At 33.7% G+C, this 13,908-nt stretch overlaps 3 protein-coding genes across 4 annotated transcripts; all 3 read right to left on the bottom strand.

The window, feature by feature from the left end:
• Positions 1-1,696: 1,696 nt before the first annotated feature.
• LOC132168495 (putative F-box/FBD/LRR-repeat protein At1g78760) lies at positions 1,697-4,369 on the bottom strand. The gene is made up of 4 exons (XM_059579483.1): positions 4,302-4,369; positions 3,079-4,078; positions 2,212-2,367; positions 1,697-2,119 (listed from the first exon to the last, which is right to left on the bottom strand). The coding sequence occupies exons 2-4, from the start codon at positions 4,060-4,062 to the stop codon at positions 1,829-1,831; spliced, it is 1,431 nt and encodes a 476-aa protein (XP_059435466.1). The 5' UTR covers positions 4,063-4,078; positions 4,302-4,369; the 3' UTR covers positions 1,697-1,828.
• On the bottom strand, positions 4,062-8,100 carry LOC132170102 (uncharacterized). The gene is made up of 6 exons (XM_059581008.1): positions 7,969-8,100; positions 7,597-7,803; positions 7,379-7,498; positions 6,313-6,462; positions 6,075-6,215; positions 4,062-4,133 (listed from the first exon to the last, which is right to left on the bottom strand). Exons 1-6 carry the CDS (start codon positions 8,098-8,100, stop codon positions 4,062-4,064), a joined length of 822 nt encoding a protein of 273 aa, XP_059436991.1.
• Positions 8,101-10,101: 2,001 nt separating this feature from the next.
• LOC132171455 (F-box/LRR-repeat protein At4g14103-like) lies at positions 10,102-13,115 on the bottom strand. Of its 2 annotated transcripts, none has more exons than XM_059582770.1 (4): positions 12,925-13,115; positions 11,709-12,699; positions 10,590-10,745; positions 10,102-10,497 (listed from the first exon to the last, which is right to left on the bottom strand). In XM_059582770.1, the coding sequence occupies exons 2-4, from the start codon at positions 12,681-12,683 to the stop codon at positions 10,213-10,215; spliced, it is 1,416 nt and encodes a 471-aa protein (XP_059438753.1). In that variant the 5' UTR covers positions 12,684-12,699; positions 12,925-13,115; the 3' UTR covers positions 10,102-10,212. The 2 variants fall into 2 exon arrangements, with proteins under 2 accessions (XP_059438753.1, XP_059438754.1); XM_059582771.1 differs by having other exon boundaries at positions 11,709-12,726.
• Between the last annotated feature and the right edge of the window lie 793 nt (positions 13,116-13,908).

Raw genomic sequence — 13,908 nt, forward strand, 5'->3', positions numbered from 1 at the left:
TAGAAAAAAACAAATGAGCTTTCAAGAGAATTGAGGGGCCCAATTTAGAAAAAAAAAAAAAATTCTCAATAAATTAATGCTGATCCTATTTAATTTTTTTTTTCAAAAAAAATTTCTTGGGGGGGCCACGGCCACCTCTATGTGGCTCCGCCACTGACCGACGGGAACTAAACGACATCGCTTCTCATGGGTTGATTGCTGTTTCCGTGGAAAAAAGGGATGGGATTTAACGAATGGAATGGTTTTTATCGGTCGATTTTTTGGTAGGGAATAAGGATAGGAATTCCCTCCAAAACCTGAGCATTTTCTTTTTTATGAGTGAATTTGCAACCAAGGGAATAGAAATGGAAATAATCAATAACACAGATGTAATCCTTTGCGAGCACTCGTCCCCTTTCTAAAACCACAAAATATATATTTTTTAGGAAAAATTTCACAATCTCATGAAATTTCATCATATCTACAATTACCTCAAAAACTTAAAAAACTCTCAATTTAGTATATCTATCTTTCATTTTTTTTTTTTAATCCAAAATTTTCAAAATACCCATTTTCTTTTAGGAAAAAAAAACCGCAAAAATTTAAGCGTAAGTTAAAATTTAACAAAATTTGCAAAAATAATTACAACAGAATCTTTAAAAAAGATTTAGGGGAAACTTCATTTTAACCCCTTGAACTTCCATGCAATTTGATAAACCCCTCCAAACTTTCAAATCTTTCACTTTGGGCCTCTAAACTTTCAATTTCTATCACTTTGAACCCCTCTATTAGTTTTTAATGTTAAACTCAAATGGAATGAATTTTTATGCCCATTATACCTTCATCTAGAAACTACCATTTTGAGTCCCAAAACTATAGCATCCACCCAGCCCAAAATGACACCGTTTTTGGGCATTAAAATTATCTTCTTCTTTTTTCTTTTTTTTCTTTTTTAAAAAAAGGCAAAATATTAAAAAAAGGAAAAAAAAAAAAAAATCGGCGTGAGCCCATGGTCGGTGTAGGGGTGATCGAACCACCCTCATAGCCAAGGGGGCGGTCCAGCCACCCCCCAAAAAAAAAAAAAAAGAATGGGTTTTGGGGGTGGTTTCGCCTCCCCCGTCCCACTCGTGCTGTAATTTTGGGTGCTTTCAAAATTTCAAGTAGACTGAGTGAGGATATAATGGGTATAAAAATACAAACTGTTTGAATTTAAAGTTGAAAACTAACAGAGGTCCTAAGTAAGAGTTTTGAAAATTCAGGAAAATTTGTCAAAATGAGTAAAAGTTAAAAAGGCCAAAGTGAAATTTTCCCAAAGATTTATATCGAATTTTTTAAAAGCATGGGTATTTTGAAATTTTGACAAAATTTAACCAAAAAAAAACTAAAAAATAGATGAAATTAAAAAAATTAAAATATTGATACACTAAATTGAAAACTTTTGGAGATATTTACAAAAGCGGCGACAATTTAAAAGGCTAAGTAATTTTTTATTTTTATTTTTAAGTTACACTTGTAGAACATGAGCCCACAACCTCACCCTTCACCTTGTTACAAAGGGAGAAGCATTTGAGGGAAAGCTCAATGGTTTGCAAATATGCATTACCAATCGTAAATTCTACTTCTTTACTCCATCTAAAACTCTTAAAACAAACAAACAAAACAAAAAATTGAAAGAAGAGATTCTCAAATGACACTGAATTAAGAAAAAAAAGGGGGGGGAGGAGAACCAAAAAGATAGCATGAGCATATAGCATCGAGGATTCCACAAGTTAATTAAGGTAGAAGGCCAACAAAGCAATACTCCTTTTTCAAAAATACAGAAATATAACGGCTTTCTTTTTTTCTTTTTTTATACAGTAAGAGCTCTGATTTTACAGTTTTGTGACGTTCTAGGGAGCTCTAACAACTGTGTCAACACCTTCACTTGCCTGTCAAAGTTCTTGTCATAAGAAGCTGGGCAAGTTATATTTATTTTGTCCAAGACAACCGCATTCTTTAGCAAAATCTTTACCGCAAGAAGCTCCTCCTCAAGGCCAAAATAAGTACCAATGTTAATCCACTTGAGATGGGACAAGAAACATAGCGGCACTGGGTCCAATATCATATCATCTTCTTTCCGATTCAAGGACAGACTGATCCCCTAAATGATCATTGTAAAATAAATATTTTATCAATCATGGTAAATTAGCAATAAGATGAAACGGATACAAGATAATAGACTTTGAAGTTTACCTCAGAAAAGCTCAAAGTCTGAAGACACGGAGATTTTTGCAGTATCTTCAATAGTACTGTACAGTCAAGATCAACTCTGTAGTCAACGATTATCAAATCGATCAGGTTATTGAACATAGGCATATGAGGTAGGAATTCTGGAGAATCACTTAGAACCTAAGCACAAAAGCAATGCATCAATAATTAAAATGTTTCCAGGAACAAGCAAACAAAAATGATAAACACATTATAAACGCATGCTAGGATCATGGTGAAGAGTGATTAATAATTAAGAGATGAGCAACAACAAGAGTAACTTAGAATTAAACAAAAAACTAATCAGTAATTTCCAATCACTCGCTTATGTACGTAGAAAGTCACATGGATTTGGAAGTAAGAAATTGGATGATCGGAGTAAGATTTAGGTTCAAGTCTTACCAAGCAAAAGAACAAGGATTTTTTTTTTCTTTTCTGGGCAGAAGGATTGTGTTTAACATCAATAACACATAGCCTAAGAGTAGGAATATAAACCACAAATGGGAACTTTCATCATTCAAAAAGAAACCATCAGAGTAGCACCTATCCAATGGTTTTCCAAATGCTATGCAGAGACTAATCCCGTCTGGTTGCATTACTTTCTAAAAGAAATAAAAGGCAAAAAAATAACCAATTAATTTATGAATTGCATACACTTTCCTTTGAAATCTCTATCAATTCAAGTATTGCAAGATTATATTATAGCTTTGACCACTTGATTTTGTAAGCATTATAAAAAATTACATAAACGAGAATTCTCAGCAATAAAGTAATTAACATGACAAACGAATGGAGAGCCCTATAAGAAGGTTCCACAAGAATTCTCAGCAATAAAGTAATTAACAGGCATACCTTAACCATGTCAGAGGAAAGTCTTAGGAGTTCTACGCCAGAGAGCCCTATAAGAAGGTTCCACAAGAAACGAGCAATATTTGTAGGTTTACGATCATATTCAGGTTTAGTAACAATCTCTGCCTTTTCAACTGAGAATGAATTATATAAGCAATATTCCGCGAACATAAGACCCTTGTAATAAAATTCTTTTAGACTATCTCCAACAATCGTAACCAGACACAAATCACCAGATCTCTGAATATCACCATCTTGCATCCCCATTTTGAATATGCTCAGTGAATGTAGCTTGGGAGCAGAAATGGTCACAAACTTGAGATCCCCCCAGCTGCAATCTTCTAATTTCAACTCCTCAAGGACTGGCAGACTAGAAAATAGCTGCTGGGTTAAGTACTCATTCGAAAATGTAAGATATTCGATAGTCAAAATCTTTAGATTTGAGAAACAAATTGTAGTGGGAAGGTTGAGTTTGCGTGCCCACATATTAAGGTACAAGCTTGTCAGTGTCTTACAAGTAAACAAGCAAGAAGGCAGTGAAAACACTACATCGAAGCCTCTAATATCAATATCAATATTCAACTCTTGAACATTATGGTTTACTGCTGTAGAAATACAAGTATAAACACGAGATGCTTCATGATCAAACAGAACATCACAACTGAGAGCGAATCGTTTTATAACAGAGGAATCACGAAGACAAAGCGCCCTGTCCACAAAATTCATCAAAAGCTCTGTCTCCACAAACTTACTCTTATCAGATGTGTATCGTTCAAAACTTAGATTGGGAATAGAAACCCACAGGAATTCCCACCTTTTAGAAAGTACGCTTGTTCTAACAGCATCTTTTGTTGGAAGAAAGGAAAGTATGTGTCGAAGAACCTCCTCAGGTAAGCTACCTAAGCTTTTTATGTTCCCAGAAATGTCCTCTTTTTCACTCAGTTTCTGCTTCTTTTGGGTTTTTTGAATAACAAAAGTTGTCTCCATTACTCAGATGGTTCACCTGATACACCAAATACTGTGTCAGGTACGGGAACATCAATAAAAAGGCTATAGGCCTGTAATGGAAACTTTGTATAAACACACTTAACACTCAAATACAAACTTACAAACATTCAGTTAAGAAGATGAGGATTACAAAGGGATTTATTTCACCTACAAACATGGGCTAATGAAAAATTTTCGCTATTACTTCAGCATAATAAAAACAAAGGCTGGATACTTACCGCTCAAGCAACCGGCGGGAACCAAACGACGGCGCGTCAAGTTGGTTGCTAGGTTTTTAGGTTGGTAGGAAGAGAATAGAATAAATATGGGATGGAAGTAATGGAGGGAATGATTTTGTATGGTATTTTTTTTTTTGGCGGGAAAGAGGATAAGAATTCCCGCCAAAACCTGAGCATTTGCTGTTGCTTTTGGGTTTGGAGAAAATAATGTTAAGGCAAAGTTCTGTTGGGGCGATGTCATATTACTATTTATCATTTTTAATGACTTAATATTTATTATGTTAGTATTTTCTAAATTTCATTGTTTTTTAAAAGTGATAAATGTTGATATATCAAAATTCCAATCATTTAATTTGAAAACAATTGTTGGGACAGGGTTTCGGTAAGTGATTATAAATAAACTCAAATTTGGGGTAATAACGCAAATTTGATTAGAGCTTTTCCTGAATTGTGATAAGTGGTATTAAAGCCACCTAATAGTGTTATGCATTACTGGAGCATTGCTTGTCGTGGCTCTATCGATAACCTCAAGGGTTTAAGGGGATGATTGTAATACCTTGGTCTCATATTAAGAAAATGAATAGCTCACATAGAGTAGGACTAGTAGGTGGTTTATAAAGACAGACATAGATACCAAGTCTCACATGCTTAATTACTAAGGGTGCGTTTGGGAGTGCGTTTTTAAAAAAATAATCTGCGATTTTAAACCAAATCGCAACTTTAAGGTGTTTGGGATTGCGATTTTAAAAACGCAAATTTTAAAATCGCAAAAAAATCTGCGATTTCCATAATCTGATTAGAGGGTGCTTATTTGAAAAAATGCGAATTTAAAACAAAATTACGATTTCTATTAAAAAGATAGTTGGCGCAATAGTTACCTTTTTTAGAACGGGAATAAAAAAAATACCAAGAATACCCACCTAAAATATATTAAAACCCTTCTTTTCTTTTCTTTTTTTTCTTCATCCTCTCTGTCTTGTTCATTCTTATTGGTAATTTGGTTATGAAACCGCAATTATATGCTAATGTTATCCAACCACTTAATTGATAAAAAAAGTACTTTTTAGTATGTTTTACCAAACGCCTGTGCGATTTTAAAAAGTAGCGATTTTAAAAACGCAATTTTTAAAAACGTAATTTTTAAAATCGCACTTATTGAAATCGCACTCCCAAACGGGCCCTAAGTAAAACTGGACTTTATAAGTAACTCTTAAAAAAGTTCCAAATTGCCGAATTCTCTTGGAGTAATAACGTAAATGCGGCTAGCCTTTTTCTTGAATTGTTATAACTATGATTTAACTCTTCTTTATCATTTTATGGAATTTTTTTTTTTTTTTTCTGATAAATATAGCCAAAAGTTAAAAAGCCAAACAATCGGGCAAATGCATTTTCCATAACCCCAAAAGATCACAATGAGGTGTTTATTCCATAGTACGTAGCATGCATAATTGAGAATTTTGGAGGATTCAAAGTAAACACTGGACACATAAAATTGAGCATAAGCTTACAGTTTGGAAGATTCAAAACTAATTATCTCTAAATAGCACAAACTAACATTTCATAGCAGCAAGTTATCTAAGTAGGATAGAACGCCAACAAGCCATACTTTTACATATTCAAGAAAAAGGAATTAATGGCTCTTATCTAGAGAAGAGCTCAAGGAAAGCATTTCAAAAAGATTTTACAATTTTGTGACCTTTTAGGGAGCTTTATCAACTCTTTGTAGAAATTCTTTTGCTTCTTTAAGTCCCTTGCAAAATGCTTTGAGCAAACCACTGCATTTTTTAGCAAAATCTTTAACACAGAAAGCTCTTCCTTATCTCCAGAAGATCTAATTACTTCAATGCTCTCGTGGTCTGAAAAGAAACATGGAGGCACTGGATCCAGTATTATATCATCGTTCTCACAGTCGATCTGCCAAATTTCATTTCAAATTAAACGATTTAGCCAACATGGTATGGTATATATGGAAAGATTTGTGATGGTTAACATTGTAGCCTAGAGAAGTTACCTCAATAAAATTCAAAGTTCTAAGGCAGGGAGAATTTTGCAATATCTTCAATACTGCTGCACAATCTAAACTTAATGACGCCAGTTCCAAATACATCAGGTTATTGAAAATAGGCATATTAGGTAGGAGTTCTGCTGCATATGTGAGAACCTAAGACCAATATAAAGCAATGCATCATAATTAAGAGACTTCAACGGGACAAAGCAGATAAAAATGACAAGCGCATAATAAAAGCATGCTAGTACAGTAGTGAAACAACAAGAACAACAACTTGGACTTAAAGACAAATCTAATGAGTAATCTCCAGTCATTTTCTAATATTAGGTAAAAAGTCACTTGGGCTTTGGCTCAAGTTGTAAGAGATTGGATGGGGTCAGGTAAGACTTAGCTTCAAGTCTGACGAAGCAAAACGAAGACTGATTTGGCACTTACTATCAAAGACGTGAAGGAATTAGGGAGGAAAACCAAAAATTATGAGAAAACCAATATTACAAACAAATTAAAGAGACCAAGGACCTAAACCCTAAGACTCTATACCATGTTGTAGTTTGCATGAACGGTTTAGACATAAAAGGTGGAGGCTGTTCAACTTGTTACGTAGCCCACTACACATCTTATTATATAGGTTTAGGAAAATATAACAATGATCAAAATATCTCAAAACCCTAATGACTCACAACCCTATAACTCTTCCAAGAGACACAAATAGAAACCATGAGTAGAACTTATCCAATGATTTTCCCATTCTGATACTAAAACTAACTCATTTATTCACATTACTTAATTAAAAAAAAGAGAGAAAAAAAAAAAGGAGAAGCAAATGTATTAGTGTAGACAAGGGTGGAACTAACTATATGCTTCGGGGGTAGTAGCTATCCACTAGAATGTTCTTCTAACATGTGTCACAACTCAACGAGCATTAAAGCATAAATGGTAGTTTCACCAAATCCTTAGTGGTGATATCACGTTTATGCAAAAAATATTGCAGAGGGGGCTTAGTTTTTTCCACCATTATGTTGATAAAATACATTAAATACTCAAATCATAAAGATAGAAGCAAACGTACCTCAATACCAGAACCTTGTAGTTCTAGGTCTTTTACATTAGGGAGCCCTGTAAGTACCTTAAACATGCGGCCGGTAAGCAACTTGTCTTGCTCTCTCATCAGAGTAACTAACATCAATTTCTACCCTTTCAAGTGAGAATGAGTTATATAACCAATATTCATAGAAGAAATCACCAGTGTAAAAAAAATTCATTGAGACTAGCTCCAAAAACTGTGACCTGACAACAATCAGAATCAGTCGGATTCTGCATATCATCTTCGATTATGGTTAGAGAAGAAAGCTTAGGGGCAGAAATACTCAAAACTTTGAGACAACCCCATTTGCATTTTTCTAAACACAACATCTCAAGGACTGGCAGACCAGAAAAAGCTGCTGGCCGGGTTGTGTAACCATCCGGAAATGTAACATCTGTGATATTCACTATCTTTAGATTTGAGAAACAGATTATAGGAGGAATTTTGAGGATACACGGTATATCAAGGTTAAGGATTCTCAGTGTCTCACAAGAAAACACAAGTGAGGCAATGAAAAATGTCCTCTCAAGTCCCAAAGGCAGAGACTCAAAATTTGAACATTACGCCTTACGTACTGCAGCAGTGATCCATGACTTGACACGAGATGCATCACATTTCACATCGAAATCAATAACGAATTCTTTTATATCAGAGGAGTCCCAAACATAAAGCACTCTTTCCACAAATTTCATGAGAAGTGTTTCCATGCCAGGCAAAGGTTCTCCAAAATTAAGATGGGGATTAGAAGTCCAAAGGAATTCCCACCTTCTAGAATGTACACTCGTTCTAACAGCATCTTTTATGGGATGAAAGGAAAGAATGTGTCGAAGAACCACCTCGGGTAAGTTACCCATACATTTTCTTTTCCCATCAATGCCTTGTTATTCATTCAGTTTCTGCCTTGGGTTTATGAATAATAGAATTTGCGTCCATATTCAGACAGTAACCCTATATCCCCAATACTTCTTCAGAAAAATTCAGCAAAATACAGGAGCTTTAGGAAGGGAAACATTCGCAGCTATAAACATGAACTATAACAGAATTTTCAACGTTACAGAATCTTGGCCAGATTGAAAGATCCCTGTTATAATAAATAAAATAAGATAATAATTATTGAATGACTTGATTTTACAATTGTACCACATAAATTTGAATAAATAAAGACGATTATAGTTGTTGAAAAAAAAAATGTTAGAATCTATATTATTTCCTTTGTTAGAATATTTTATATTTCCGTTATTTAATTTGTAATGTAGGGTTTATCTCTTTTCTTATGTATTTTAGGGTTTAATTTGGGTTTATTGGTCCCTACTCATTGTCTCTCTATAAATAGAGAGTTATGTAATATTATTTGATATAGTGAATATACATGTAGCTCATACGTCTCTCTCCGCTTCCGCTCTCTCTTTTTATTTCTCTTTCATATTTTAGTATTTTTATATTTTATATATATTTTATCATAGGCTCTGATACCCTGTTGAAATATATATAAAATATAAAAATGCTAAAATATGAAAAAGAAATAAAAGAGAGAGAGAGGAAGAGGAGATATTTTACAAGATACTTATATCTTGTGAATAAGTGATACCATGTTGAAATACATAAGATTTGATTTGGTCTCACGCTAATTAACTGGGTATTTTCTATATTTCATTGTGTTTTAGAAGTCATAAATGTTGATATAGCAAAATTCTAATAATTTATTTTGAAAACAATTATTGGGACTTGGGACTAAAAAAGGAAAATCTCCACGATAAAATACTTTAAAGCATTTTCTAGAATCTTGATTTGCAACAAACATTTCTATATTTAAAATGTACTATTAGAATATCTTTAAAAGGTCATAAATCATGTAATTTAGAAACTAGTTAGAAACCATGCATGACACTAACTATTTCAATCTATTCAAATAAAGATTTTTTTTCTTCTTTTTTATATGAATGAATTTGCAACCAAGGGAAAAGAAAAGGAAAGAATCAATAACATAGATGTAATTCTTTGCTAGTGCGCGTCCCCTTTCTAAAACCGAAAAATTCACTTAACCCCATAAGCTTTCATCACATTTAAAACTATCCCATAAACTTAAAAAAATCTCAATTTAGTATATTTATCATTCAATTTTTTTCAATCCAAGATTTTCAATATGCCTATTATTTTTTTTAGGAAAAAAATAAATAAATAAAAAATTGCAAAAATTTAAGCGCATGTTAAAATTTAACAAAATTTGCAAAAATAATTACAATTTTGACAAGATTTATATACAATTTTTTTTTAAAAAAAAAAATAATGGGTATTTTGAAATTTTGACAAGATTTATCGAAAAAATCCTAACAAATAGATGAAATTTAAAAAAAGAAAAAAAAAGATTAATATGCCAAATTAAAAGTTCTTGGAGATAATTACAAAAGCGAAGACAATTCAAAGGCTAAGTAAATCATTTTTTAAGTTACACACTCAGCAGAAACATGAACCCACAGCCTCACCCTTCACCTTGTTACAAAGGGAGAAGCATTTGAGCAAAAGCTCATTGGTTTGCAAATATGCATTACCAATCGAAATTCTACTTCTTTGCTCCATCTTAAACAAAAAAAAAAATTGTAAGGAGAGCTTCTCAAAGGACACTGAATTAAGAAAAAAAGGGAGAGAACCAAAAAAATAGCATGAGCTTATAGCATCGAGGATTCAAAACTATTATCACCAAATAGAACTAATGAAGATTCCACAAGTTAATTAAGGTAGAAGGCCAAGCAATACTCTAACCTCTTCCAAAATACAGAAATTTAACGGCTTTTTTTTTAGAGTAAGAGCTCAAGAAAAGCTCATTCCAAAATGATTTTACAATTTTGTGACCTTCTAGGGAGCTCTAACAACTGTGTCAATACCTTCACATGCTCCTCAAAGTTCCTAGTATAAGAAAACGGGAAAGTTATAATTATTTTGTCCAAGACAATTGCATTCTTTAGCAAAATCTTTACCGCGAAAAGCTCCTTCTCAAGGCCAAAATAACGACCAACTTTAATCCACTTGAGGTGGGACAAGAAACATGCCGGCACTGGGTCCAATATCATATCATCTTCTTCCCAATTCAAGGACAGACTGATCCCCTAAATGATCATTGTAAAATAAATATTTTATCAATCATGGTATATTAGAAATAAGATGAAACAGATACAAGATAATAGACTTTGAAGTTTACCTTAGAAAAGTTCAAAGTCTGAAGACATGGAGATTTTTGCAGTATCTTCAATAGAACTGTACAGTCAATATCAACTTCATTGTCAACGATTATCAAATCGATCAGGTTATTGAACATAGGCATATGAGGTAGGAATTCTGGAGAATCACTCAGAACCTAAGCACAGGGTAAAGCAATGCATCAATAATTAAAATGTTTCCAGGAACAAAGCAAACAAAAATGATAAACACATTATAAACACATGCTAGGATCATGGTGGAGAGTGATTAATAATTAAGAGATGAGTAACAACAAGAGTAACTTAGAATTAAACAAAAAACTAATCAGTAATTTTCAATCACTCGCTTATGTACGTGGAAAGTCACATGGATTTGGTAGTAAGAAATTGGATGATCGGAGTAAGATTTAGATTCAAGTCTTACCAAGCAAAAGAATAAGGATTGTTTTTTTTCTTTTCTAGGCAGAAGGATTGTGTTTGATATCAATAGCACATAGCCTAAGAGTAGGAATATAAACCACAAATGGGAACTTTCATCATTTAAAAAGGAACCATCAGAGTAGCACCTATCCAATGGTTTTCCAAATGCTATGCAGAGACTAATCCCGTCTGGTTGCATTACTTTCTAAAAGAAATAAAAGGCAAAAAAATAATCAATTAATTTATGAATTGCATACACTTTCCTTTGAAATCTTTATCAATTCAAGTATTGCAAGATTATATTATAGCTTTGACCACTTGATTTTGTAAGCATTATAAAAAATTACATAAACGATAATTCTCAACAATAAAGTAATTAACATGACAAACGAGTGGTTAAATCACAAAAATAAAACTTTCTATGAAATTGAAGAGAAACAAAAAACTATACCATAATTGTTCTTTGAAGTTGGCAAAGAATTACAGGATCATTCATGTAACATCTATTACAACTTAAATAGAATGGTAACTTTCCTTTATATGACATTAGCTTTACCCTTTAGTTGGTTACCCTTTCCAATTTTACCACTAAATCATACCACATCTATGGAAGCAATGCAAAGGAGGGCTTAATTTTTCCACCATTATGTTGATATTTTATATAGTAAAAATTGAATTTACAAAGAGAGAAGCAGGCATACCTTAACCATGTCAGAGGAAAGTCTTAGGAGTTCTACTCTGGAGAGCCCTATAAGAAGGTTCCACAAGAAACGAGCAATATTTGTAGGTATACGATCATATTTAGATTTAGTAACAATCTCTGCCTTTTCAACTCTGAATGAATTATATAAGCAATATTCGGCAAACATAAGACCCTCGTAATAAAATTCTTTTAGACTATCTCCAACAATCATAACCAGACACAAATCACCAGATCTCCCAATATCATCATCTAGCACCTCCATTTTGAATATGCTCAGTGAATGTAGCTTGGGAGCAGAAATGGTCACAAACTTGAGATTCCCCCAGCTGCAATCTTCTAATTTCAACTCCTCAAGGACTGGCAGACCAGAAAATAGCTGCTGGGTTAAGTACTCATTCGAAAATGTAACATCTTTAATAGTCAAAATCTTTAGATTTGAGAAACAAATTGTAGTGGGAAGCTTGAGTATATACGACCACATATTAAGGTACAAGCTTGTCAGTGTCTTACAAGTAAACAAGCAAGAAGGCAGTGAAAATACTACATCGAAGTCTCTAATATCAATATTCAACTCTTGAACATTATGGCTTACTGCTGTAGAGATCCAAGTACAAACACGAGATGCATCAAGCAGAACATCACAACAGAGAGTGAATCGTTTTATAACAGAGGAAGAATCACGAAGACAAAGTGCCCTGTCCACAAAATTCATCAAAAGCTCTCTCTCCACAAACTTTCTCTTATCATATGTGTATCTGTCAAAATCTAGATTGGGAATAGAAACCCACAGGTACTCCCACCTTTTAGAAAGTACGCTTGTTCTAACAGCATGTTCTGTTGGAAGAAAGGAAAGTATGTGTCGAAGAACCTCCTCAGGTAAGCTACCTAAGCTTTTTATGTTCCCATCAATGTCCTCTTTTTCACTCAGTTTCTGCTTCTTTTGGGTTTTTTGAATAACACAAGTTGTCTCCATAACTCAGATGGTTCACCTGATACACTCAATACTCTGTCATATACTGTAACATCAAGAAAAGTCTATAGGTCTGTAATGGAAACTTTGTAGAAACACATCAACACTCAAATACAAACTTACAAACATTCAGTTAAGAAAATGAGCATTACAAAGGGATTTATTTCAGCTACAAGCATGGGCTGATGAAAATTTTTCACTATTACTTAACGATAATAAAAAAAACAAAAGGTTGGATGATTACCGCTCAAGCCACTGGCGGGAACTAAACGACGGCGTTTCTCGTGGGTTGCTTGGTGTTTGGGTTGGAGGGCAGCGATAGAGAACCAAAAAGGGAAAGCATTTGGCAGAGGTAACGTGTTTTGTAGGTCTGATTTGGTGGAGGAGATGAGGAAGTTTTAGGGTTTTGCGCGGACATTGAGAGGTTGAGATTCAAAGCTGATGAAGGTAGAGAGAATTCATGGGTGACGAGATATTGGGAGATAGCTGGAAGGCATGCGGAGGGAGTTTAACGGCTCAGATGAAGAACACGTGCAACACATCGGAAATCAAACGCACAGTATAGGGAAGTGTATAGGGGTGTAAACGAGCCGAGCTTGAGCGAGCTTCCCTTGTTCAGGCTTGTCTCGTTTAAATTTGACTCGAGCTCGAGCTCGAGTCGAGCTTAAGGGCGAGCCAAAAAAATCGAGCTCGAGCTAATAATAAGTCGAGCCGAGCCAGCTCGCGAGCTAGCTCTTATATTTAATGTTTTTGTTTTCAATTTTTTTTTTTAACTTCAAGTACTCTTAAACGGCTTAAGAAGTTAGTTTGCATATGAGCATTTGCTTAACCTGACTAGTCGAGTATGGAGCCTGAGTCAATACAGTAAGGCATTTGGTTTCAAAGAGAGAGGATATGCATCATTTTATAGATAAGCAAACTTAGAGATTGATGTTTTCTTAACAGGTAGTGATAGTGTTTGGGTCTATTTGATTATTCAATAGTTTATACCTTTCACAATCTCCCTCAATAGTTTCTGCTTGATTCTTGTTCATTTCGTTTGGATATGTTCTAATTGAATCAAGGTCTTTTTAATGATTGCTCTCTCTCTTTGATCATGAAGGGTCTAAAATTTTTCATTCTCTAACGCTTAAATATAAATGCAATTTGAAGGTTTTAATAATTATGAGATTTATAATTAATTATGTATTACTTAGTTTATATATATATATATATATATATATATATA

This window comes from Corylus avellana, chromosome ca2, assembly GCF_901000735.1.
Source record: "Corylus avellana chromosome ca2, CavTom2PMs-1.0".
Taxonomy (NCBI): domain Eukaryota; kingdom Viridiplantae; phylum Streptophyta; class Magnoliopsida; order Fagales; family Betulaceae; genus Corylus; species Corylus avellana.

Coding starts and splice junctions, on each gene's coding strand:
- LOC132170102 (XM_059581008.1), bottom strand. CDS start 8,100: ATGGAAACACTTCTCATGAAATTTGTGGAAAGAGTGCTTTATGTTTGG. Junction 7,499..7,596: donor CTGATTCTGATTGTTGTCAG/GTCACAGTTTTT, acceptor TTGAAAGGGTAG/AAATTGATGTTAGTTACTCT. Junction 6,463..7,378: donor TACAAGGTTCTGGTATTGAG/GTACGTTTGCTT, acceptor TATTGGTCTTAG/GTTCTCACATATGCAGCAGA.
- LOC132168495 (XM_059579483.1), bottom strand. CDS start 4,062: ATGGAGACAACTTTTGTTATTCAAAAAACCCAAAAGAAGCAGAAACTG. Junction 2,368..3,078: donor TTTCCTCTGACATGGTTAAG/GTATGCCTGTTA, acceptor TTTTGTGCTTAG/GTTCTAAGTGATTCTCCAGA. Junction 2,120..2,211: donor AGACTTTGAGCTTTTCTGAG/GTAAACTTCAAA, acceptor ATGATCATTTAG/GGGATCAGTCTGTCCTTGAA.
- LOC132171455 (XM_059582770.1), bottom strand. CDS start 12,683: ATGGAGACAACTTGTGTTATTCAAAAAACCCAAAAGAAGCAGAAACTG. Junction 10,746..11,708: donor TTTCCTCTGACATGGTTAAG/GTATGCCTGCTT, acceptor CCCTGTGCTTAG/GTTCTGAGTGATTCTCCAGA. Junction 10,498..10,589: donor AGACTTTGAACTTTTCTAAG/GTAAACTTCAAA, acceptor ATGATCATTTAG/GGGATCAGTCTGTCCTTGAA.